General features: G+C 36.7%; 3 protein-coding genes and 1 long non-coding RNA gene across 4 annotated transcripts; 2 read left to right on the top strand and 2 right to left on the bottom strand.

Annotated features, from left to right (window-relative positions):
- Positions 1-482: 482 nt before the first annotated feature.
- Positions 483-4,136, bottom strand: LOC145907211 (dipeptidase 1-like). The gene is made up of 10 exons (XM_082994641.1): positions 4,109-4,136; positions 3,714-3,822; positions 3,156-3,297; positions 2,954-3,086; positions 2,514-2,664; positions 2,222-2,276; positions 1,684-1,860; positions 1,482-1,566; positions 1,329-1,404; positions 483-708 (listed from the first exon to the last, which is right to left on the bottom strand). The coding sequence occupies exons 1-10, from the start codon at positions 4,134-4,136 to the stop codon at positions 483-485; spliced, it is 1,182 nt and encodes a 393-aa protein (XP_082850767.1).
- A 5,658-nt stretch (positions 4,137-9,794) lies between these two features.
- On the top strand, positions 9,795-10,561 carry LOC145907477 (uncharacterized). The gene is made up of 2 exons (XR_014402887.1): positions 9,795-9,925; positions 10,434-10,561. It is a non-coding gene; the product is annotated as an uncharacterized LOC145907477 (long non-coding RNA).
- A 5,025-nt stretch (positions 10,562-15,586) lies between these two features.
- LOC145905973 (nucleolar complex protein 4 homolog) lies at positions 15,587-17,300 on the bottom strand. The gene has a single exon (XM_082993321.1). It carries the CDS (start codon positions 17,254-17,256, stop codon positions 15,769-15,771), a length of 1,488 nt encoding a protein of 495 aa, XP_082849447.1. The 5' UTR covers positions 17,257-17,300; the 3' UTR covers positions 15,587-15,768.
- A 698-nt stretch (positions 17,301-17,998) lies between these two features.
- LOC145905418 (tumor protein D54-like) lies at positions 17,999-25,221 on the top strand. The gene is made up of 8 exons (XM_082992608.1): positions 17,999-18,019; positions 18,169-18,284; positions 19,998-20,128; positions 21,211-21,347; positions 22,054-22,113; positions 23,312-23,413; positions 23,862-23,922; positions 24,197-25,221. Exons 2-8 carry the CDS (start codon positions 18,281-18,283, stop codon positions 24,305-24,307), a joined length of 606 nt encoding a protein of 201 aa, XP_082848734.1. The 5' UTR covers positions 17,999-18,019; positions 18,169-18,280; the 3' UTR covers positions 24,308-25,221.
- Positions 25,222-25,293: the final 72 nt, after the last annotated feature.

Consider the following 25,293-nt stretch of genomic DNA (forward strand, 5'->3'; position numbering starts at 1 on the left):
TTCAAATTGTGTTGCTGTAAACGTATGGTGACGCTTATTTTGTCTCTTGTGCGTTAAACAATACGCGACAAAATGCTTTGATACCAGAGGAAATTAATTTAGACCAAAGGGCACAAACCTTCACCATGTACAATGAGTTGAATAGGTTAAGTTGTTAAGCGGCCATACCAAACCAAAAGAGCATGCCTTTAGCCGCCAAACCTAGGTTTGTGGAAGTCATTTTTACCCTTTAAACCTTTGGCATGTGGGCATCGTAGAATATTTATACAGTTCGAAAATATGTTTGATATTCTTAACTTTTATCCCATAAAATTTTAAATCCTCGGATATACGTAACTTGCTTTAAAAGTGTGCAATGCGTCAATGGCATTGCACTATATTGAAAGAACGTGAAACCTGTTTTCCGCCAAAAAACTCATTTTTCAAACAACAACAAAATCAACATAAATTTCCCTGATATATTTTATGTTCCAAAAAGAGATTCAAAAATCGCTGCGACATGTGGCATTTTTCAAATCTTCTTTTGGGATCCAATCCTCCTGCGGAAGTTGATCAAACATCCCCGCTGCTACGCTCTCAACATCCAGCATCACTCGGAGGAGGTTCCTCCCCGCAACATCCATTAGTTCCTCGTCTCCCCATCCTCTCCTCTGCAGCTCGTTAAAGATGTTGGGGTACTTAGATGTGTCATCCAATCCAATAGGCGTCCTGTGGGGTGTAATGTGGTTTATCAAAATGTAATTATTTAGTTGTACTTACACTTGGAAAGAGCAGTGTTAAAACCAATAACGTGTTTACTATGAGTGACAAGCAGCGATTATGAAATAAATGAACACAGCAGTGCTAAATTACTGTTGGTATTTGCTGGGTGTGATTGTAGCAGCATTGTAACTTGTATGATTAATTTGCGCGAAGAAGTCCGTATGTCAAAGAATGCCGTTTGCATTATCTCCCCATCACGTCTTGCAGGGCTCCCACGACAGCAAAGAAAAGTCAAACTCGAGTAGAAACCGCTTTGACATTTCAATGCTTTGCAGTAAACGTTCAGAATGCGTTGCAAAAAAAGCAAGCTCTTTCAGAACGGTTGAGAATCAGAAAATCAAGTGGGAAACAATGATATTACTCCAAGCAAGACATAATGTTGATGCAAGTATGTAACCGATCAATATGTTGCAAATAATTGTATGTAAAACACCCGAACCACTGGCTGTTTTGTGTAATTGTACATAGAAACGGACACACCCCGCTTAATCTGTGGCTTTGTTGCTATTCGTTGTAGTAACATGTTAAGCATGCTGTGGAACAAATCACATAGAATATATACTCACAGTGGTATTGCGTCGAAATCCGAACCGAGACCCACGTACTGTGATCCAATTAGATCCCTGATGTATTCTATTTGATCTGATACAGAATCGCAACAAGGACAATTCAGTAACCATCCAAGTCATCATTCAAATCAACGTTTATATTAAACTTACTTGCAACATCTCTCACTGATGCAGTTACGTTGCAAGTTAGATAGAGATTGTAGAAATCAATCATAATAACACCTCCATTTGCCGCCTGTAAATTTTTGTGATGTCATATTGCCAGCAGACAATGGATGGCTATTATGAATACTATTGTTTTCAAACATTGTTTGGTTTGGTCTGACCTTTTGTAAGTGAATGTCAGGCTTACCAATGCATGTAGTACAGAATCAGGAACGTTCCGTTCGCGATTGCAAAGGCCCTGTGCGCAGCTGTGACTGAAAATCACTGGAGCTTGACTTGTTTCTATCACGTGGTTCATGGTTGCCTCAGAAACGTGCGAAATGTCCACCATCATACCGAGTCTGTTCATTTCAAGTACCAGTTTCTGTGACAGAATCAAGGTGTTTTTATTTCATGACATGATTCTCAAATTGCACTGATGATGGACGCAGTCGTGTTCGATACGTTTGCACATGATGTATACCAGTATAATAGCTTTGGCTTTCTTGTTTAAATTAATTAACTTCAAGTTTTTTTCCACCTATTCATGACATGACTCATTCAATTTTAAAGAAAGCAACATTGTGGGTAAACTACTGTATTGTAAAAAGTTTGGTTGTAACTTGTAACAACATAAACCAAAAAAATCGTCGACGAAGTGCCCAATCGCTATGTCCTTAAATGCCAATATTTCATTGGTGATATTTTTGCATTAAAATTTTATAAGCCTAATTTTGGGAACTTACTTTTCCAAATTGTGTCAGGCCTTGGTTCGGGTAGCCAGAGTTGATGGCATCCGCCCTAAAAGCTTTGTTACTTGTTATAACGTTATGGCGGCACTAGTAAAATTGCAAATGCGGAATGTCTGTGGATAATTTGAATGTTTATTTCATTATCTTTTGTCATTACAATGTGCGTTTTTCTTTATAAGCAATTTATGTTTGCGCTGGTTTAGATAATGACGTCATAAACGGTTTAAAGAAGCTGTAGACATGCACTGCTCAAGTGTAACACACTGGCATTAAAGCCATAACTCACCATGGGGTATTGCACGAATGTGTCAAGGTTATATACCGAACTCCAAGGTCATACATCATTCTCAACGCGCCCATTGAACTGTCAATGATGTGGCCGCTTTCCAGACCGTAAAGAGATGCAATTCTTCCGTTGTTGAATGCATTCTCGATTTCTAGAAGATAATGTATTGTGTTTAGGAAAACTTTTATTTCCAAAGTTGAAACATGCTGACTATTTTTCCATTAAATTTTATCTTCGCAAAAAATAGAATAATATTAAATCGAAAGGCTGTGTGCACAACTGAAAACCATACACCAAAACGGTCCGGATATGCAAGATATGTGTTTTTCCAATATTACTTCAAAATATAAAGAAAGTTCTGTTTTTAAGGATAAATGGCTGCATGGGTGATGGTTATATACCGGAAAAAATTACGTATGCAGTAACGCGGAATTACATACCGTCAGCGGTTCTTGCTTCTTGGAAGGCTTCTGAATACTTCTTGACCACTCGTTTCAAGAGATCAAGCTGCTCGAGCCCGAATCGTACCGCGTCTGCCCCTTGAGTTGAACATGGCGCGTAGCAAGACCAGAACTATGCAAAATATGCATGGCTGGTAGCTAACCGTTGTTATAGTTTAAATTAATATAAACCGCATTGTACCTGAGCTCCCATCTTGCCCTCTTGCATTCTGGGTATGTCCGTGTGCGAAATGGTGAAGTTGTCTGCCAGGTTGTCGTACAAACTGAATGAAGACAAACGGTTCTTGAAGTTGAGTCGAATACTCCAAGCAAAGTCGTTGTGCCTGAAACAACTCTCAATATTAAGTCTAATTTATGCCAACAAAATAGTAAAAACTGTATCGATGACGCCTGACTGTGTTGGTATGCCTGATTAACGTTCGATTATCTTTATAATGACAAGATTCGTTCAGTTATTGAAAAACTTATTTGAAGAATATTTTATGCATAAAGATGCCCAATTTTGTTTTCACAAAAAAAATCTTTCAATATGCGAAAATGTTTTACAAAAAATCATCGAAAACCTTGCGAACAAGTCACGTGATGTAAAGAATCCAAAACCGTGGAGTTTAAAGATTGTTCATTGCATTAAGTTGCTGAAGGGTTGTTTGGGCCAAGCAAATAAATTATCTGCCAGAATCCAACCAATTTATTGCAAATAATTCAATACAAATCGAAGCGAATACGTTACACTACTTACGTATCAATCATAGGCGATTTTTCGAGCAGGGCTATGACATCCTCCAGCCTTCTCTGTTGCGGTGTCTTGTTGATTTTTACAGGCACTGCTGCAGCAAGGGCGACACCCACTACCAGTAAAGATAAACATTTTTGTAAGCTACTCGCAACATATTACACATAACCAATATTCAAAAAGTTGGATGTACATCTAAGGTGCAATGGTGCGAACTGGACGAGATACGGACATAAACAATGTTTTCGCAAAATTTCGAAAAAGAGTTTAGCTAGTACATAAGCCTGCAGAGCTACACCACGCCGAAAAATTTCGCCCGCTGCATCCTTTATTCGACGCCAAGTTAGTCTCTTTGCAAACGGTTAACTTATACAGTAGCCGCTCAAAAGTACAAGACTTACCCAGTAGAATTGCCAATTTAGTCTTCATAATGCAAAACAGCCATGTACTGTGACAGCTCCGATTGTTTGACGCACGTATGTGGGCATGCAGAGCAAACCACTTATGAATTAACAAACATTAAACCATGCGCATAATGCGTAATTGAGTTGTTTGTCGTCGAATGTGCAAGTAATTGTTTGCTGTAGGTACTACATTGCATTGAGTGCCGCGCAATATCACATACAAACCGTTTCACCGCGAACTTTTCATGCCAAAATAACCGCCCGTAGTGCACTTTTTGCAGTTCGGAATTTGTCATGACCTTGCCAGCAGGCATTGCAAGCATACATTACCATCCTGACTCTACTTAGATTGGTGATTGCCTTTGTGGGTTCACGCAGCACACGCAGCAGGCATGCCATTATAAATTCTGCTCTTCTGGCAAACTTAATTTTCGACGTTTCTGGACGTTTCGGCTGTTATGCCGGTAAAATAACGTTTGCCAGAAGAGCAGTATATTCAGCAACAAAATATGCCTGACAGCGTCAGTAACAATTTATGCCATTATAAAGGCTGCTGTATTCGCTGTTGAATGGTCGCTGGAATTGGCAATCAAAACACCACCGTAAACTATTTGTAATAATCTAAAATACATTGTAGGTTTTGATCATCGATTCGTTTTGGACATTGGGTTGACGCAGATGCGATTTGCGTTGGATCATAAATATGAATTCCACTAACCTGTTCAACAAGAAAGTTTGTGTGTAAAAATTTAAATGTGGATCAAGCAGAGAGTTCTGTAGATGTTCAAAACTTTTGTAGCACCGAAACTTTAACACAGAAAGTCTCCATACGGTTATCACGCGACAATCTGCTGCTATAGAGTAGCTTGGCTTACCGATCGTGTATGATTTCTATTAGGCTGCTTTTTTTCTGCAGTCAAAAGTACTTTGATCAATTGATCATTTAAAACACAATCAATCAAATCTCATTGCCTTCGTTTTTTAATGACACTTTCTGGATAGCTTTTGTTACAGCAGGGTCCGAATTATGTATAAGAATAATTATGTGAATTACATGGTAATTAACCATTGCTAATAAATACGAAACAAAATACACTGACGGACATAAAAGATTTCTCTCCAATGGGGATTTTTTTTCCAAAATCCGATGCACGGGAAAACTACACGTGTGGCCACGTTTTTGGTTTTCAACGTATATGAGAGGGGTCAGTGTTGTGCCAGAGGCCGAGACACGTTATTACAAATTATCCAAACTCGCGCCTTTGGGTTTTTTCATGTCGGAACCTCCAAATTAAGTTTGACACAAGTCGTGGAAAACATTCCAATTTCACAATACAGATTGGTTGTATAAAGTCGATTTCTAAACTTGATTATTGGCTGCATATACGCAAATGCGCGTATAACCAAAAAATACCAGCAGTGTGCAGCTAGTTACGAAATCATAGGCATGTGAGAGCATATGTTAAGTGGAAAAATAGATGAATAATTGCAAAATTGTCGGGGTCAATGCCACACCAAACATCTGCTCGGCTGGCAAAAAACTTGTTGCTAAAAGGGGGAAATTCAATCTCTGGTGGAAACGCCGACCACCAGCGCATAGGGTCCGAATGGCATATGTTTTTGCATTCATTGCAGCAGTACAAAAAAACTGCGTTTGTCAATGATTGGAACTCAAGTTAAATTTCCCGTTGCTGTTCAGAATGCAAAGTTCGAACTTTTCCGAATTGTATTGACAACAGCATTGTGGTTAGTGAATAGAGCCCATATGGAAAATGCCTAAATTTTCTGAATCTTGTTTCCGTTCTCTCAAGTTTGTCACACGGTGAAGCAACGCGTATGGGAGAAAAAGAACAGGCTGTTTCAAAATTTTGGATTTCTGGAAGTTTCTGATTGGCTGATCGAGTTCTCTCCCATGCTGTCGCCATATGTTTCAAAATGTATAAATACGAAAACCATTGACGTACAAATTGCTCATTTTGTCATTTACACAAAATCAGCATCCAAGGTAAGCAAAGTATGTTTATGTGGCGTAATCGATCGATTCGAGATTTTAACATGTATGTATTTTTTCATTGCAGATGAACAAACTCATTCTCGCTGTCCTTCTTGTTGCGGTGCTCTGCGCCATGGTTGAAGAATCTGAAGGTTATTCTGTCTATTATCGTCGGCGACGTGTCTATTCTCGTCGACGTAGGATATCTCGCCGTCGACATTTTTACCGCCGGCGTTCCTTCCACCGCCGGCGTCGTTACGACAACAGTGAAGGTACATAATACGTTATGACTAAATATCCCAGCCCAAATTGGTCTCAAAACATAAGGCATTTTAAACGTATAAGCCAATATTAGCCTTGTTAAAAAAAAGGAATTGTTTATCCTTAAGCGAACCAGATCCTGAAAAAATAAATTAACTTGCTGTAATTCAAAAAAAGATTGCTTCAATAAGTTTGAGATTATCGCAAACCTCTGTTTTATGTTATTTCTATGCAAAAAGATGACGAAATTAATTGCCACCAAAATTACCCTCTGATTTCCAAATTTAGTCAATCGGTATGTGAAGTATATTTCTATAAAAGTGCTCATTTTGAATATCTTTCAAAATTACTCTGCAGCTGCAGTAATTTTATAGAATGGGAGTTGCAGTACAACTATTAAAACACTACAGGAACAATATTATACAATGTCCATCGTATACTAATCACTTTAAACTTTAAAATCCACTTTTTTTCAATTAGCTATTAACTTAAACACTTTTCAGACGTTGAAGAGGCAGAAATGCCACCAAGCGATATGGAGATGAATGAATAACTTGGATCAAGATTCATCACGATACCAACCACTAAACGGACCGTGTTTTTTTTTCTTTTTATTCGGCACCACTCAACTTAGGAGTCTACAATAAAACGTATTAGCATTGCAAATTATGTGTTACTTTTGTCAGTTCATAGTTAGTTTTGTCCAAATCCTCTGCTCTTAGGTAGTGATACAACGCAATTAAAAAAGCATAACGGTAACACTAAAACTTTTATCTGCGTTAGGAAATTGTTTAGACGTACCATTTACCCACCAACAATATACTGTGAGTGACTGCATTAGGAGTCAACTTAGATCAGAAAGTTTGGATAGTTTATGGTTAGGTTTACCACAATACCAACTAATAGACGAAACGTGTTTTAATTTTAAATCCAGTACCACTTACTGGTCAGTCTGAAATAAACAAACAAAAATTGTGTATTACTTAATCAGGTCATCCACTACATTAGGTTTGCTAAATACAAGCTCAGTAAAAACCGTACCCAATCGAGTCCAGGATTCGGTTTTGTGCAGTATGGCACCAACAATTAAATGTGTATTTTGAGCAATTTCCATTGGGTTGGCACGCCTTTAACAAGACATACATAAAAACATGCCAGACGTTATGCCATTATATTTAATGTATACCATATTTATGAAGGCATGTGTATGTAAGATACGATCAATACATATATATAGCAGAAAATTTTTTATTAAATATCTGATCATGGCTAAATTCTGGGCTCAGTGTTACACCCAAACCAAGTACGGTTTCCCCAAACACTCCAATGTAACATCTGCTGGGAAACTGTTTCCATTGCCATGTAGATACAGGGCAGGAATGACATATGTTTTTCAACATGCATTTAGTGCACTGCAAACTATTTGTAACATGTCAGTTTATAAAAACAATTCCAAAACCAAAGCGCGAAGTGCCTGCTAGTCCACAGATGAAAAAACATTTAACCACGGTCTGCAACATGCAACGCGTTGCAGCAAACGTGCCAATAAGCACAAAATGGTCGCTAGAATTGGCAATTAAAACACGACCGTAAACTATTTGTAATATCTAAAATACACTGTAGGTCTTGATCATCGATTCGTTATGGACGTTGGGTTGACGTAGTTGCGATTTGCGTTGGATCATAAATATGAATTCCACTAAACTGTTCAACAAGAGAGTTTGTGTGTAAAAATTTAAATGTGGATCAAGCAGAGAGTTCTGTAGATGTTCAAAACTTTTGTAGCACTGAAACTTTAACAACAGAAACTCTCCATACGGTTGTCGTACGACAGCTTGGGTTACCGATCGTGTATGATTTCTATTAGACTACTTTTTTCTGCAGTCAAAAGTACTTTGATCAATTTTTCATTTAAAACACAATTAATCAAATTCCATTGCCGTCGTTTTGTAATGTCACTTTCTGGATTGCTTTTGTTACAGCAGGGTCCAAATTACAGCATAAGAATAATTATGTGAATTACATGGTAATTAACCATTACTTATAAATACGAAACAAAATACATTGACGGACATAAAGGATTTCTCGTCAATGGGGATTTTTTTCCAAAATCCGACGCACGAAAAAATATGCACGTGTGTCCAAGTTTTTGGTTTTCAACGTACATGAGAGGGGTCAGTGTTGTGCCAGAGGCCGAGACACGTTATCACAAATTATCGAAACTCGCGCCTTTGGGTTTTTTCATGTCGGAAACCCCAAATTAAGTTTGACACAAGAGTTTAAATACAGAACCTCTAAGTCGTGGAAAACATTCCAATTTTACAATACAGATTGGTTGTATAAAGACGATATCTAAACTTGATTATTGGCTGCATATACGCAAATGCGCGTATAACCAAATCACACCAGCAGTGTGCAGCTATTTACGGAATCATAGGCATGTGAGAGCATATGTTTAGTGCAAAAATGGATGAATAATTGCAAAATTTCCGGGGCCAATGCCACACCCAAACATCTGCTCGGCTGGCAAAAAACTTGTTGCTAAAAGAGGAAAATTCAATCTCTGGTGGAAACGTCGACCACCAGCGCCTTAGGGTCCGAATGGCATATGTTTTTTGCATTCATTGCAGCAGTACAAAAAATGCATTTGTCAATGATTGGAACTCAAGTTAAATTTCCCGTCGCTGTTCAGAATGCAAAGTTCGAACTTTTCTGAATTCTATTGACAGCAGCATTGTGGTTGTCTGTCGATGTGGATCAAAGGAAACGTTCTGAGAACCGAGTTGGCGTTTGCGTTTCGATGGGTTTTGCTTTGATCAGCACGGCCGGGTGGCCACCTTTCGTCACATGCAGCTTGTCGCAACCCATCACCTCCCAGTGCGACTGGCTGCGATCCTACAACAGACGGTGATTCTCCGTGAGGAAATCACCTTTACATGGGCGCCTGACTCGATAACCTTTATGGTTTTATCGGTGCCCATGCCATTTCATTTCCTTTTATATTGTTCTTTGCGTAGTTGATTTTTTTCGCAAAATAAACATGATTTGATTTGATTTGAATAGAGCCCATATGGGAAAATGTCTGAATTTTTTGAATCTCGTTTCCGTTCTCTCAAGTTTGTCACACGGTGAAGCAACGCGTATGGGAAAAAGAACAGACTGTTTCAAAATTTTGGATTTCTGGAAGTTTCTGATTGGCTGATCGAGTTCTTTCCCATGCTATCGCCATATGTTTCAAAATGTATAAATACGAAAACCATTGACGTACAAATTGCTCATTTTGTCATTTACACAAAATCAGCATCCAAGGTAAGCAAAATATGTTTATGTGGCGTGATCGATCGATTCGAGGTTTTAACATGTATGTATTTTTTCATTGCAGATGAACAAACTCATTCTCGCTGTCCTTCTTGTTGCGGTGCTCTGCGCCATGGTTGAAGAATCTGAAGGTTATTCTCGTCGGCGACGTGTCTATTATCGTCGACGTTGGTATTCTCGTCGACGTAGGACATCTCGCCGTCGACATTATTTCCGCCGGCGTCGTTACGACAACAGTGAAGGTAATACGTTATGACTGAAAATCCCATCCCAAATTGGTTTCAAAACATGAGGCAATTTACATGATTACTGGCAAAATTAAACGTATAAGCCAATGTTAGCCTTGTTTAAAAAAAATGAATTGTTTATCCTTAAGCGAAACAGATCCTGAAAAAATAAATTAACTTGCTGTAATTCAAAAAAAGATTGCTTTAATAAGTTTGAGATTATCGCAAACCCCTGTTTTATGTTATTTCTATGCAAAAAGATGACGAAATTAATTGCCACCAAAATTGCTTGTGATTTCCAAATTTAGTCAATCGGTATGTGAAGTATATTTCTATGAAAATCCTCATTTTGAATATCTTTCGAAATTACTCTGCAGCTGCAGTAATTTTATAGAATGGGAGTTGTAGTACAACTATTAAAACACTACAGGAACAATATTATACAATGTCCATCGTATACTAATCACTTTAAACTTTAAAAGCCACTTTTTTTCAATTAGCCATTAACTTAAACACTTTTCAGACGTTGAAGAGGCAGAAATGCCACCAAGCGATATGGAGAATGATATGGAGATGAATGAATAACTTGGATCAAGATTCATCACGATACCAACCACTAAACGGACCGTGTTTTTTTCTTCTTTTAATTCGGCACCACTCAACTTAGGAGTCTACAATAAAACGTATTAGCATTGCAAATTATGTGTTACTTTTTTCAGTTCATAGTTAGTTTTGTCCAAATCCTCTGCTCTTAGGTAGTGATACAACGCAATTAAAAAAGCATAACGGTAACACTAAAACTTTTATCTGCGTTAGGAAATTGTTTAGACGTACCATTTACCCACCAACAATATACTGTGAGTGACTGCATTAGAAGGTCAACTTAGATCAGAAAGTTTGGATAGTTTATGGTTAGGTTTACCACAATACCAACTAATAGACGAAACGTGTTTTAATTTTAAATCCAGTACCACTTAGTGGTCAGTCTGAAATAAACAAACAAAAATTGTGTATTACTTAATCAGGTCATCCACTACATTGGTTTGCTAAATACAAGCTCAGTAAAAACCGTACCCAATCGAGTCCAGGATTCGGTTTTGTGCAGTATGGCACCAACAATTAAATGTGTATTTTGAGCAATTTTTATTGGGTTGGCACACCTTTAACAAGACATACATAAAAACATGCCAGACGTTATGCCATTATATTTAATGTATACGATATTTATGAAGGCATGTGTATGTAAGATACGATCAATACATATATATAGCAGAAAAATTTTCATTAAATATCTGATCATGGCTAAATTCTGGGCTCAGTGTTACACCCAAACCAAGTACGGTTTCCCCAAACACTCCAATGTAACATCTGCTGGGAAACTGTTTCCATTGCCATGTAGATACAGGGCAGGAATGACATATGTTTTTCAACATGCATTTAGTGCACTGCAAACTATTTGTAATATGTCAGTTTATAAAAACAATTCCAAAACCAAAGCGCGAAGTGCCTGCTAGTCCACAGATGAAAAAACATTTAACCACGGTCTGCAACATGCAACGCGTTGCAGCAAACGTGCCAAAAAGCACAAAATGGTCGCTAGAATTGGCAATTAAAACACGACCGTAAACTATTTGTAATATCTAAAATACACTGTAGGTCTTGATCATCGATTCGTTATGGACGTTGGGTTGACGCAGTTGCGATTTGCGTTGGATCATAAATATGAATTCCACTAAACTGTTCAACAAGAGAGTTTGTGTGTAAAAATTTAAATGTGGATCAAGCAGAGAGTTCTGTAGATGTTCAAAACTTTTATAGCACTTAAACTTTAACACAGAAACTCGCCATACGGTTGTCGTACGACAGCTTGGGTTACCGATCGTGTATGATTTCTATTGGGCTACTTTAATCTGCAGTGAAAAATACTTTGATCAACTAATCATTTAAAACACAATTAATCAAATTCCATTGCCGTCGTTTTGTAATGACACTTTTTGGATCGCTTTTGTTACAGCAGGGTCCGAATTACGGCATAAGAATAATTATGTGAATTACATGGTAATTAACCATTACTAATAAATACGAAACAAAATACATTGACGGACATAAAGGATTTCTCGTCAATGGGGATTTTTTTCCAAAATCCGACGCACGAAAAAATATGCACGTGTGTCCAAGTTTTTGGTTTTCAACATACATGAGAGGGGTCAGAGTTGTGCCAGAGCCCGAGACACGTTATCACAAATCATCCAAACTCGCGCCTTTGGGTTTTTTCATGTCGGAAACCCCAAACTAAGTTTGACACAAGACTTTAAATACAGAACCTCTAAGTCGTGGAAAACATTCCAATTTTACAATACAGATTGTTTGTATAAAGACGATTTCCAAACTTGATTATTAGCTGCATATACGCAAATGCGCGTATAACCAAATCATACCAGCAGTGTGCAGCTAGTTACGAAATCATATGTTGAGTAGGCATGTGAGAGCATATGTTTAGTGGAAAAATGGATGAATAATTGCAAAATTTCCGGGGTCAATGCCACACCCAAACATCTGCTCGGCTGGCAAAAAACTTGTTGCTAAAAGGGGGAAATTCAATCTCTGGTGGAAACGTCGACCACCAGCGCATAGGGTCCGAATGGCATATGTTTTTGCATTCATTGCAGTAGAACAAAAAAACTGCGTTTGTCAATGATTGGAACTCAAGTTAAATTTCCCGTCGCTGTTCAGAATGCAAAGTTCGAACTTTTCCGAATTGTATTGACAACAGCATTGTGGTTAGTGAATAGAGCCCATATTGAAAATGTCTAAATTTTCTGAATCTTGTTTCCGTTCTCTCAAGTTTGTCACACGGTGAAGCAACGCGTATGGGAAAAAGAACAGGCTGTTTCAAAAATTTGGATTTCTGGAAGTTTCTGATTGGCTGATCGAGTTCTCTCCCATGCTATCGCCATATGTTTCAAAATGTATAAATACGAGAACCATTGACGTACAAATTGCTCATTTTGTCATTTACACAAAATCAGCATCCAAGGTAAGCAAAGTATGTTTATGTGGCGTAATCGATCGATTCGAGATTTTAACATGTATGTATTTTTTCATTGCAGATGAACAAACTCATTCTCGCTGTCCTTCTTGTTGCGGTGCTCTGCGCCATGGTTGAAGAATCTGAAGGTTATTCTGTCTATTATCGTCGGCGACGTGTCTATTCTCGTCGACGTAGGATATCTCGCCGTCGACATTTTTACCGCCGGCGTTCCTTCCACCGCCGGCGTCGTTACGACAACAGTGAAGGTACATAATACGTTATGACTAAATATCCCAGCCCAAATTGGTCTCAAAACATAAGGCATTTTAAACGTATAAGCCAATATTAGCCTTGTTAAAAAAAAGGAATTGTTTATCCTTAAGCGAACCAGATCCTGAAAAAATAAATTAACTTGCTGTAATTCAAACAAAGATTGCTTCAATAAGTTTAAGATTATCGCAAAACCCTATTTTATGTTATTTCTATACAAAAAGATGACGAAATTAATTGCCACCAAAATTACCTGTGATTTCCAAATTTAGTCAATCGGTATGTAAAGTATATTTCTATAAAATTGCTCATTTTGAATATCTTTCAAAATTGCTCTGCAGCTGCAGTAATTTTATAGAATGGGAGTTGTAGTACAACTATTAAAACACTACAGGAACAATATTATACAATGTCCATCGTATACTAATCACTTTAAACTTCAAAAAGCCACTTTTTTTTAATTAGCCATTAACTTAAACACTTTTCAGACGTTGAAGAGGCAGAAATGCCACCAAGCGATATGGAGATGAATGAATAACTTGGATCAAGATTCATCACGATACCAACCACTAAACGGACCGTGTTTTTTTCTTCTTTTAATTCGGCACCACTCAACTTGGGAGTCTACAATAAAACATATTAGCATTGCAAGTTATGTGTTACTTTTTTCAGTTCATAGTTAGTTTTGTCCAAATCCTCTGCTCTTAGGTAGTGATACAACTGTGTAGTCTACATACGCAATTAAAAAAGCATAACGGTAACACTAAAACTTTTATCTGCGTTAGGAAATTGTTTAGACGTACCATTTACCCACCAACAATATACTGTGAGTCATTGCACTAGAAGTCAACTTAGATCAGAAAGTTTGGATAGTTTATGGTTAGGTTTACCACAATACCAACTAATAGACGAAACGTGTTTTAAGTTCAAATCCAGCACCACTTACTGGTCTGTCTGAAATAAACAAACAAAAATTGTGTATTACTTAATCAGGTCATCCACTACATTAGGTTTGCTAAATACAAGCTCAGTAAAAACCGTACCCAATCGAGTCCAGGATTCGGTTTTGTGCAGTATGACACCAACGCAATTAAATGTGTATTTTGAGCAATTTCCATTGGGTTGGCTCGCCTTTAACAAGACATACATAAAAACATGCCAGACGTTATGTCATTATATTTAATGTATACCATATTTATGAAGGCATGTGTATGTAAGATACGATCAATACATATATATATATATAGCAGAAAAATTTTCATTAAATATCTGATCATGGCTAAATTCTGGGCTCAGTGTTATACCCAAACCAAGTACGGTTTCCCCAAACACTCCAATGTAACATCTGCTGGGAAACTGTTTCCATTGCCATGTAGATACAGGGCAGGAATGACATATGTTTTTCAGCATGCATTTAGTGCACTGCAAACTATTTGTAACATGTCAGTTTATAAAAACAATTCCAAAACCAAAGCGCAAAGTACCTGCTAGTCCACAGATGAAAAAACACTTTACCACGGTCTGCAACATGCAACGCGTTGCAGCAAACGTGCCATAAAGCACATGACATTCGCGAGAGAGCCGAACTACAGAATATCCGGTCTCTTCCGGGCATTGTTCCAGCTAATTGTATAGGTACACAAAATAGATATGTATCGTTGTGGGATCTGGTGAAAAGGGCACGCGTATTGTGTGAAGAACTTCAGGGAACACAAGAGTGATGTTCCAGTCAGGCATTTTTTGGGCACGTGTAAGTTCGATCGTTGTTTGGGAATTCGCCACTACTTCGGTAAATATATCATAGAAAGATGCATAGTATTCAATCTAATCATAAATGCATTAATATAATTTACTCTGTTCAATCAAGTTGTAAGAGCAAAGATATACCGAGACTATGCAAGATACCCATTAATTCGTTTTCGAAAAGACTAACTGAAACAAGAACAAATTATTTGGTTTTGCTTGATCTAGTGCAAGAAATTGTCGGCTTACATCGAATACACACTGCATGCCGTGTATAATAAAACATAAAAATTATTTAAAAAATCTCATTGATCCCATAAGAACTAAGAATAGTGATAATTTTTATTTTTGCCGTTTATGTACCTTTATGGTTTGTATCTGACAATTTTGAACATAGAAAACACGTTAATGGAGACAGGTATAATGCCAGTGTCAGTCACGGCCAAGGTCTCGTCGAGTCTCGCAGCGTTTTTTTTTCACGGATGACTGCTTTTCTTAACCGTTCCAAAAACATGGAAAGCCCTCTCAACCGGGTCCTTTTCTAGGCACACCACATATATTTTAAAGCCTAGTAGTGAATGCAAGACAATTAATGATTTGATTGAAATATTATGGGGACGCTCAATGTCGTAATATACAGGCCATGGCCTATTTCAAAACACAGTATTACACAAAATTCGCCAGTGTGTATGAAGTATAAATGCTTAACTCTTGCTGTTAGATAAACAGATGAATTATCAAGCATGAAAATAGGAAAAAAATGGCTATGAATGTTGTATTTATTCGTCGCTTTATTATGTTAAATCATTATTTACTAGGACCCCACATTCCATATTTCACAAGTAAAGTCTTCAAATCCACCAAACAAACTATCAGACTTAACATGGCTCATCGGAAACTCTTTGAACTCCTCAGAACAGGCATGGGCAAACATTTCATCTTGGTTCCTATCGAGCAGCTCTCCGATGTCAGTTTCAAGTGTTCCAATGCTTTTGAACGATGCACACTTCACAACCTGTGGGCTGTAGTGTGATTTAAGGGTGTCCAATTCCCACAATGAACTGTCAATAGCTGCACACTTGGATGGGTCTGATGCATTTTCATCGAAAGGATCACTAAACTCCTCCTGGTTGTGATCTTTGCAATCAACAAGATTCCTGATGCTAGGATGCCTTCGCACCAAGTTTAAGATGAGGGGCACCATGATACATATGCCATCAGGGGGTGCTGTTAGGCACAACCTTGACATTTTCTTGACAAACGCAGCAACAAGGTACGATGGAATATGTGTGGAGGAAAGGAATAGGTCCAAAAGGTGGAAAAAGCGGGCCTTATATTTGGCATCAAATATTCTTGGATGCAACATGGCATAGACGTTTTTGTAAAACTCTGGATATTCCAAGTTGTGTTCATGCATCAGTACAAACAAACCATGAAGGCCCAACAGAGCCAAGCCACCACCTTTACTGTATGAACGCATCAGAAAATCTGCAAGTAACCGTGGTTTCGCAAAGTTTGGCACCAAACTTGTGTGGAATATGATGAGCACATTTTTGTGAATGGAACCAGGTAGGGGCTGCTTCAAAAATTCCAGCCAGGCACCAGCGAACCTTTTTCTGTGGTGTGATAACAAAAATGCTCTTGAATTGGAAAATTTTTCTGAAGAGGTCTCTTTGTCCTGAAAAACATAGCTTGAATTCAAAACAGCCCCATTCTGTGGCATGTAAGTAACGAGTGTTTTCAGGAAGTCATACACAATGGGCAACAGATCATCATTTTCTTTGAACATTCTATTCATCACTGTTGGCATAGCTTTTAACACGTAATACCGCATATCATCAAATTGTAAAAGCTCGCAAAGCTCTTGAAGCATTTCACCATTTTCTGAACTTAAAACAGTGATAAGCAATTGTTCAAACTCATTTTCTGGAAACACGAACTCTGTTGAGTTCTTGTTCATGCAGAAAGATTTCAACTGCAGCAACTTAAGGACAATTTCCTGTAACTGTGGATATCCAGTTGGCACCTCTAGCAACTTAAGGCAAGCAACTAAACAGTCGTTGAACCTTTCCAACATCCAAGACTTAAAAATTTCATCACTTGTTTCAGCCTTCGAGTTTGTCGAGAAATCAGAATCCTCTAGATATTTTGTGAATATGTTCATACATCCAGTTGATGCTTCCAAGACAATTCGCTGGTTCGATTGCGTGGTGATTACATTTATGATGTCAACCAAGTTGTTAGCGTGTTCTCTGCTATGCAAAGCTGTCGCAACCAGCTTTTTCAAGTTTAACTTCGTCATTATTGTTTAAGATAGGTTACGTGCTTTTTATCAGCAACGACATATTTTCTGCAAAATAGCGGTTGTTAGGTAAGATAAGAAATGTTCAAATTACTCTCAATGAAGTAAATATTCTAACATAAACAAACATACCGCTTACTGTTTTGCAAAACGTAAACATTCAACAGTGAAAACTTCATAGATAAACACGATCATCACGTGGCTTATAATCCAGATCACGACAGACGCAATTAAAATAAATGATACTGTATTTCTAGCTTTTATCGGGGTATTTCTGAAAACAATTTGTTTTTAACATTTTTACAAATTGTTATTCATATGATTTTTTTGTAAAAAAATGTTTTGGGCCTATAGCAAGAATACTAGTTACATCGAAATTTTTAATGGTAACAAGCTTGGTGATCAAAGTGGTGGTTAGCAAATACACGTAATTCAACATCTTGTGATTAATACTCAGCACTCGAATGCTGTAAGTAAAAGTAAAATAACAAATCGTGAACGTTATTTATAATTAGTCACGTGATTGTCACGTGTTACGTGATCCTGAGGTAATTTGATTTCTGACGTCATCCTGTCAATTTTACGAAAAGATAGTTTTTCTATTGTTCACTTTATTTTGTTGTAGTACAATCGTGTTTGGTGTATAATACTGCTTCATGTCAACAAAATAGCCGACAGTTTGCACATCGTGTTGTGGTTGGTAATCACACGTATACGCAACAACACGCATCGTCGATATTTCCGTCTCAAGAGATTTCAAAATGTAGGGTTTGAGTTGCGCGGAAGATTACGATGTTGGGAAAGTGAAATTTAAGACCGTTCATTGTCTCATAGTATACTGTGACCGAAAGTATTTTGTTTTGTTACACATCACGTAACGTATTTATACAATTCTTGTGCGATTTTTTTTAGATTGTGCTGTGCACTTAATCACGTAGCCAAGAAAGTTTTGTGGAAGAAAAAGCTATCAAAGAAACAGTTTGCGGGGAAACTTGTCGAAGAAAGAAAGAACACTAAAAAAACAATGAGTATGTATATGTGCAATTTTATTTATTAGGTTATTTATATATACCTAGAAAAAAAGTAGCCTACATGCATACAATACAAATTCGGAAGGTTTTTGATCAGATCTAATTTATGTAGGCTACATTGACACCACATCTGTGCAATGCCATTTTCTTTTGTTTTGCGGTTTAAAGTTTTTTAGGCCACTTTACAAACCAGAAATTGTGTTTTAAACTTGCCACATTTAATAACATTCATGTAGAATGACTGGCAATTAACTGGTTTTACTTTTTCTAATTTAATATTGTGTTTGCATGGTTCTTGTACCATACTGGTGTCATCTTATCTACTGGATTATAAGGTTGAAGTGCGATTAACTCACAAATTAGTTGTCAATTTGCAAAATTATTCCTCTTTGGAAGAGGCCTTGTTTTTTTTCAAAAACATTTGTCAGAAAGTAGGCTGATGATTGGAAAGTTTGTAACTTATGTAGATGACCTTTTCCAATCTGGATTAGCTATTGGTGAAAAACTAATTTTGTCCTGTATTCAAACAACAAAACTGGTACAGGTGTGAATTTCTGAAGTTTGGTTGTGTCAAATATAACAAGTCAATTATATGCTGATAAAAATACGAGGCTACAAGCGGTTATATGACAATGTTCAATTGGTTTGAAATTGGTGATTGCTCATATTTTGTACATTAGTGTGAAATACTGGGTCTTATGTCAATATCCTGGACTGTCACAATGTAGCAGACACAAGGACAGGTTTGAAGCATACTTGAAAACATTCGAGCACTGTCACTACCAGTACAGTCTGAACAAATGAAAAGGTGTGTCTGTGGCTATTTGCATTGATTGATGTTCTCATACAAGATACAGAGAAAGTCTACTGTTAGGATAGAAAATGATACCAAATTAGTAAGATGAGTATGAGGGGCCAAACATCGCATAAACTATGACATTTGAAATCATGTGCCATGGTGTTCAAAAGGAATGAATGGCAGGAAAGGATACTTGTGTTCATTGTTTAAAACTGACTTTCAGGGTCTGTGAAAGACTTGTTAATTTAAATCCACATCTAAATGTATATCTATTTTTGCTTGGGTGTTTTTGTGGTTTATAAGAGATATGAGCTGTGATGTGACTGTGGTTGATGAGGAAGAAATAAACTTTGAGCACTTATCCACGCAAGAATCGTACAAGAAGTATTTAACTATCCTGCCATCACACCAACACGATGATGTTGATAAGATGTTTGAATTTACAGACAAAACTTCAATTGTTAATCCAAACTTTCACTTAGATTGTGGGTGATTTGTAAAATTGTCTTTTCTAGCATTTAAATTACTCGAATAACTGCAAGCAATTGTTGGCTTGTCACAGATGATAAATTCAACTGTGATTGGAAAGTTCTTATCTTTATGGGTTACATAGGGTTAATGTTGTGTATTTTTAAATAAATATGTTGTGTGTGAAATGAGTAAGTAAAGCAAATTGCATTACAATGATGGAAATACGAATATTGTTTAAAATTTTCTTTAGTTATGATTTCTACTTTGAAAATAGGGTCATGTTATTTTCTTCCTAATTATCATATTTTGCAATGAGCTCGTAAAAATTAGAATGCGATAATAATTAACAGAGTCTAATGCAGCATTAATTGTTCAGTATTTATTTAAAAATTTACCCGTACCCAAAATACTTAGCTCATCATTGGGTATTATATCAACAGGTGACCCTGTTCAACAAGCTGATACCATATATCCGGACCTCTCACCTGAACCCTCAGCACCAACAGAGTACCCTGGTGAACCCCAACCAACTGAGGATGAAACGGAAAAAATGCGGATCGATCTTGCCAAGGTATTATTGGAAATATAAGTATCGTATGCATGTATATTTTTTTCTTAATCACTGGATCCTTTTTCTAAAAAACTGTGGGTGATTTGTCAGCAACAAGGTGTTTGTTTTCACTCATAGTAAATTATATTCATTTAGCAACCTTTAGCATACGAAGAGTCAGTTAGACGTTCTTTGCATGACAAAACAAATAGTGGGAGCAGCAACACCTATCCCACTGATAATATCAAATTATATGCAATTATTCGCAGTATTGCCTTTTCCTAATTGAGTTTGTTGTCTTTGAGCCACAGTAGAACCTAATTGGGCTCTTGAGATGTGGGTTGCCAACCTCCGCATATGATGCTGTATATATTACAAAAACTAACATTTGTGATGGTAGATGCATGTATAATTTAACTGACTTGCAATCCTGCAAAAAAATGTAAAATATAACCAGTGAAGCGAACCCTTTGTATAAATAGAATTATTATAATTAATTATTTAGATGCTTTCTTGTTCAAATAAATTTTTGCATCAAACGGTTTTTATACCTTCATTTTTCAATGCATGTCTTGCAACCTACTTTAATTACGATACTCCAGCAACTAAACACCAATCTTAAGTCATGATTATTAGCCTGTTTTTAATTGCCCCTTGATCACCTATGGAATTAGTGGCCTAAAACCAATATTTGTGGCTGTATAATTGTACCTCTGTGCAAGGATCACCCAAAGTAGACGAAGGAATTGATTTAGCATTGACTTGTCCAGCAATCAATACGATGCTAGTCCCTACTGTTCTCTACCTAACACCCTTGGCTGCAAGGGGAAATTTTTCACTGCTTGCGGTTGTTTTATTAATTTAAATTTCTCCTGTGTTTTGTTTGATGTGAAATAATTTGTGAATGTACATTAATGGTATGTACAGTATAAAAGTTCAAAGAAATTATGCTGCAACTGTGATGTCTTTTGTTGGTATGTATACATAAATTACAGTTAAAATAGTAGCCATACTTTTTCAACATGGCAAAATCCGTTTACATTTACAAACTGTTGGTCTCAAATTAACACCCAATTTAAGACTGAAGTTATTTGAATGTGTAGATTGAAGAGGAAATAGCCACTTTACGCCAAGTCCTCACGTCCAAAGAGCAACAGGCTGCAAACCTTAAGAAAGCCCTCGGCATCACAACTCTCGGTCAACTCAAAGCTGAATTGAACAAAGTTCAGAGCAGCCAAGCGTGAGTCATGCCACCGTATTGTTTATTCAAGGATAGAAAGTGTATTGGAGTCCTCGGATACTTTAAACAATATCAAGCCATGTTTAAGATTCTTTTTTTTCCTATGACCTTGGAACGTTATCTTAGAAGTTTTTCTAAACTTGTAGGGTTGCAGACGCCACATAATTTTTTCTCCTAAAAGCAATAGAAAACCAAAAATATGACGCAACAACTTAGATTTGTAATTAAAAAGTTTCCAAAATCAAGTTTTGACTGTTTTTGTCGTCGTCCTTAGTTTGGGAAACTCTGCCTTAGAATATATTTTTAACAATGTTTATAAGCTTTTAATTCATAACTTCGGTTTTAAGCATAAGATCCTTAAGTTTATAAAGCATGTCAGTGTCCTAAACATCTATGTCAGTAATTTTATTTCTTCACTCCTGTATATATGTAATTTTTCTAGTTTTTGTTTCTGTCCACATCATTTTAATTTAATTTCTTCACCTCATGGCCATAACATTGTTCAACGTGGTTTGTCAACATGTAAAAACCATATATGAATACAGTTGGGTCTGTATTGTTTTGCGGGAATCCCCGAATTTTGTATATATGTTTGTGTGTGTGTGTGTTTGTTTCATGTTTTGCCCCTCACTTGTCAAGTGATCTAAGGCCCAACTGGCTGGAATCAGCCCAATGGCATGAAAATAACATAAGCTAAAAATCGCAGATACCAGTCTACAACAGCTAAAGTGTCAGAAATGAACGAAAAAGTTGTGTCTTCAGAATAGTGAGTGATGCCGAAAGTGCATGTGCATGCGTTTGACTTCTCTAATCTTTTCATGTACTTACACATATGTCATCACACCTTGGATTACTTTGTGCAATGGCCTCCACCTCACTATAAATGCTTTTTCTGTTAAACTTGATTAGCTGCCTCATCATGAACATTAGCTGTATATTGTAGGGTTGCAGCTAGTGTGTCTGCAACAATAATTAACTGTTGTTGGTTTTTTTTGTCTTTTTTTGCGAGTAAGATGAAAAGTTAATTTGGTGAAACTAGTGTTCATTGACAGTGTTGACAGTGTTAACATGACAGTGTTAACAGCAATATGGGCCAGTCTATTTATACTTAGTGTTCATTGTTTTTCAACTTTTTGCTCATCAGATAAATTAATGAGAGTTGTTGCAGAATAATTGCAGTTGACAGGTTTTTGCCAAACTAGTGTTTTGTGTATTCGTAAGTAAATTTTAATATCAATATTTATTTAACAAGCACAATCTACTTTCGCAAAAAACAGACAATTTTTTTTTAAATGCTCGGCAATCATAATTAAAATCATCAATAGTGGTTCAATCCATCTATATAACTAATACATTACCTGTTTGAAATGTGTTCAGACAATTAACTTCTACATTGCTAGGCAGTCCAGTTTTGTGTAATACCTGTGTTATTCTAAAAAGTAATAAGCCGACATGATGGGCGTGTCTCATTTTTGGGTGATATTTACTTTTCGACTGTGTGTGTTACGCCAAATTCCTTTCTTGAACAAACAAATACCTCTGCATTCTTCTTTTGCAACCAACTATTTTTTTTAAATGTGTTAGATATGAAATCTTCTCCCATGCTTTTTAAACTTATGTTGTGTATTGAAAAATAGTAGGTATATACAAAAAGGTATCCTAATACTTCTGTCAAATATCAACCAACATTTACAGTTGACTAACTTTATGGCAATGTAAAGTACTACAGTATTATATAAACTTTTGTTCAAACCATTTCATTACTTTTTTTTACCTGGTACAATTCCCCAAAATTTTCCATGTTACTTTGTAATGAGTTTTTCATTTTTTCTCACAGTAACTTTTAATTTCCAAAAATATGTCCTTCCTTTTCAATTAAGAGTAGAGTAACATTTTAGTTAATAGCGAAATCATAATACCTAAAAATTCCCTTTTGGAACAAGAAGGTATGTTTTTGTGTGCAGCTACAAAAAGACACAGGAGACTCTGAAGTCTGCCGGCCAAGCGACAGTCGGCGTTTTCAACACTATTGGATCTTCCATGTCAACCAAATTCTCTGAAATGAAGTTAGTTTACCAATCACAAGCAGCAAATATGAAACTGCTTCACTTGTATCATAAACTCTTAGTTTGGCTCAAAAGTCTCTTGTACTAACCCAACTGGTTTATGTAATAAACAAATGTTTTATATATCATAATGCTTAAAGCAGAAACTCCTTGATCTTCAAAAGTTTAAAATAGACTGATTTTCTGGCATGAAATTAATGTACTGTATTCTTTCGACGTTTCGTCTGCCATACAGCCAGACTTCATAAGGGCCAGAAGATCAGTCTACTTCCAATAATATGCTTGGGCAGCAATGGTAGTACAATATTTCTTCAAAAGTTTGTATAGTTTACCAACATGGGAAATGTGCAACTGCTTCACTAATGTTGGCATCGTAAATATCTCGATCTGCTCCAATGTCTCTTGTGCCCAACTGATGTAAGCTTACATATTCTAATACATTAAATAGGAACTCCCCGACATTCAAAAGCTTTGAGGAAAAGGTGGAAGGTGTTGGAACCTCCATAATGGTAAGTTGTAAAATGATATTAGATTATGCGATCGACGATTTCAAAGAGATAATCATTACTATTTGTCAATTACATTTGCCATATTTCGTTTTGTTATTAGCGTGACCTATTTTATGCAAACATAATATATTTAGATAATTTATTTTTACAATTGTTACACATGACTGTTTACTGTCACCAAGCTTTGACAAGCATAATCTGTACATTATATATTTGTTGTTTTCCTTGAAAATGCATAAAAGTGTCTTATGCTATAACTAACTATATATGATAGGCCAAGGTGTCTGGTGTCCCCAAGGAAGGCAATGAAAGTGGGGCCACAACCCCCCAAGATGCCGAGCCAGTTACTAAGCAACCACAGCAGACAGATGAAGTCCCGATGTAACATTTGCAGCATGACCAATACAACAAATCAAGACTGGGCGGAACACCTAATGAACACTGAACCAGATTCTGTAGGACCTAACAATGCAAGCTATATACTAAATGCTGGTACTGTTGTTTTCGATACTTATCCCTTGACTTGGTTTGTGTGTGGAATGTGTGCTTGACAGCCTTCGTAGTTTCATGTCTCGTTTTGTTTACTGCAAATAATGTTCCATGTTTTCCACTATTATGTCACAAGTAGAGTTTTTAGCAGATCTGTTTATAGAACAAAGCAACGTTTATTAAATAATTGCAAATTTTTGGAATTAAATCTTGTCAGAACTCACTAAATAATTGTAGCGTTTTCAAGAATATATCTCAATAATTGTTTCCTGGTGAATGTTAAGTGATGCCACATGCTAGTAATTATTGCTATTTGTACATAAACTAAATCTATTATCACAAAAGTTTCATTATTCCATGAAGATTTGCAGCACTAAAGCATTTATACACAGTGTGCATTACTTCTACTGCCAAAAAAATTCAGATTATCTGCATTTTTTGTGAGGTAAATTGCAAATGTCTGCAAAAGTGCACCCTTTAAGCATGTAAGATATACTGCACATCTGCTGCAAAACTGTGTTTTTTCGGTTATAGTTAGTATTGCTTTTTGCATCGTACTTATTCTCTCAACGCTTCCTTTGGTCGTGTAAATACAACTTAGATGCAACCTATGGTAAATGTAATTCCCAACAACTGAATATTACGCTCATGTGCAAAATTTACCAACACGCAATCCGGATATAATTTGGTAGGCACAGAGCTTGACTGAAAATGTTGCAGGTCTTTGAATATATATGTTATCCCTAACAGTTGGTGCAATGTGCTTACGGAATAAAAATACAAAATAAACTGCTGTTATGTTTTGCTGGACCTGTGCTCATTTGGTCTTGACACTGTATACGAGACGTAACAGGCTTCAGTTCTCTTCCATCAAAGTTATTT

Source organism: Ascidia mentula, chromosome 6, assembly GCF_947561715.1.
Source record: "Ascidia mentula chromosome 6, kaAscMent1.1, whole genome shotgun sequence".
Taxonomy (NCBI): domain Eukaryota; kingdom Metazoa; phylum Chordata; class Ascidiacea; order Phlebobranchia; family Ascidiidae; genus Ascidia; species Ascidia mentula.

Bases quoted from the DNA above. Each gene is read 5' to 3' on its own strand.
- LOC145907211 (XM_082994641.1), bottom strand. From the start codon at position 4,136: ATGAAGACTAAATTGGCAATTCTACTGG. The intron at 3,298-3,713 runs GTAAGTAGTGTA...GAGTTGTTTCAG, and splicing joins AAATCGCCTATGATTGATAC to GCACAACGACTTTGCTTGGA. The intron at 1,567-1,683 runs GTAAGCCTGACA...AAAAATTTACAG, and splicing joins ATTCTGTACTACATGCATTG to GCGGCAAATGGAGGTGTTAT.
- LOC145905973 (XM_082993321.1), bottom strand. From the start codon at position 17,256: ATGACGAAGTTAAACTTGAAAAAGCTGGTTGCGACAGCTTTGCATAGC.
- LOC145905418 (XM_082992608.1), top strand. The intron at 20,129-21,210 runs GTATTATTGGAA...TTGAATGTGTAG, and splicing joins TGCGGATCGATCTTGCCAAG to ATTGAAGAGGAAATAGCCAC. The intron at 23,923-24,196 runs GTAAGTTGTAAA...TATATATGATAG, and splicing joins GTGTTGGAACCTCCATAATG to GCCAAGGTGTCTGGTGTCCC.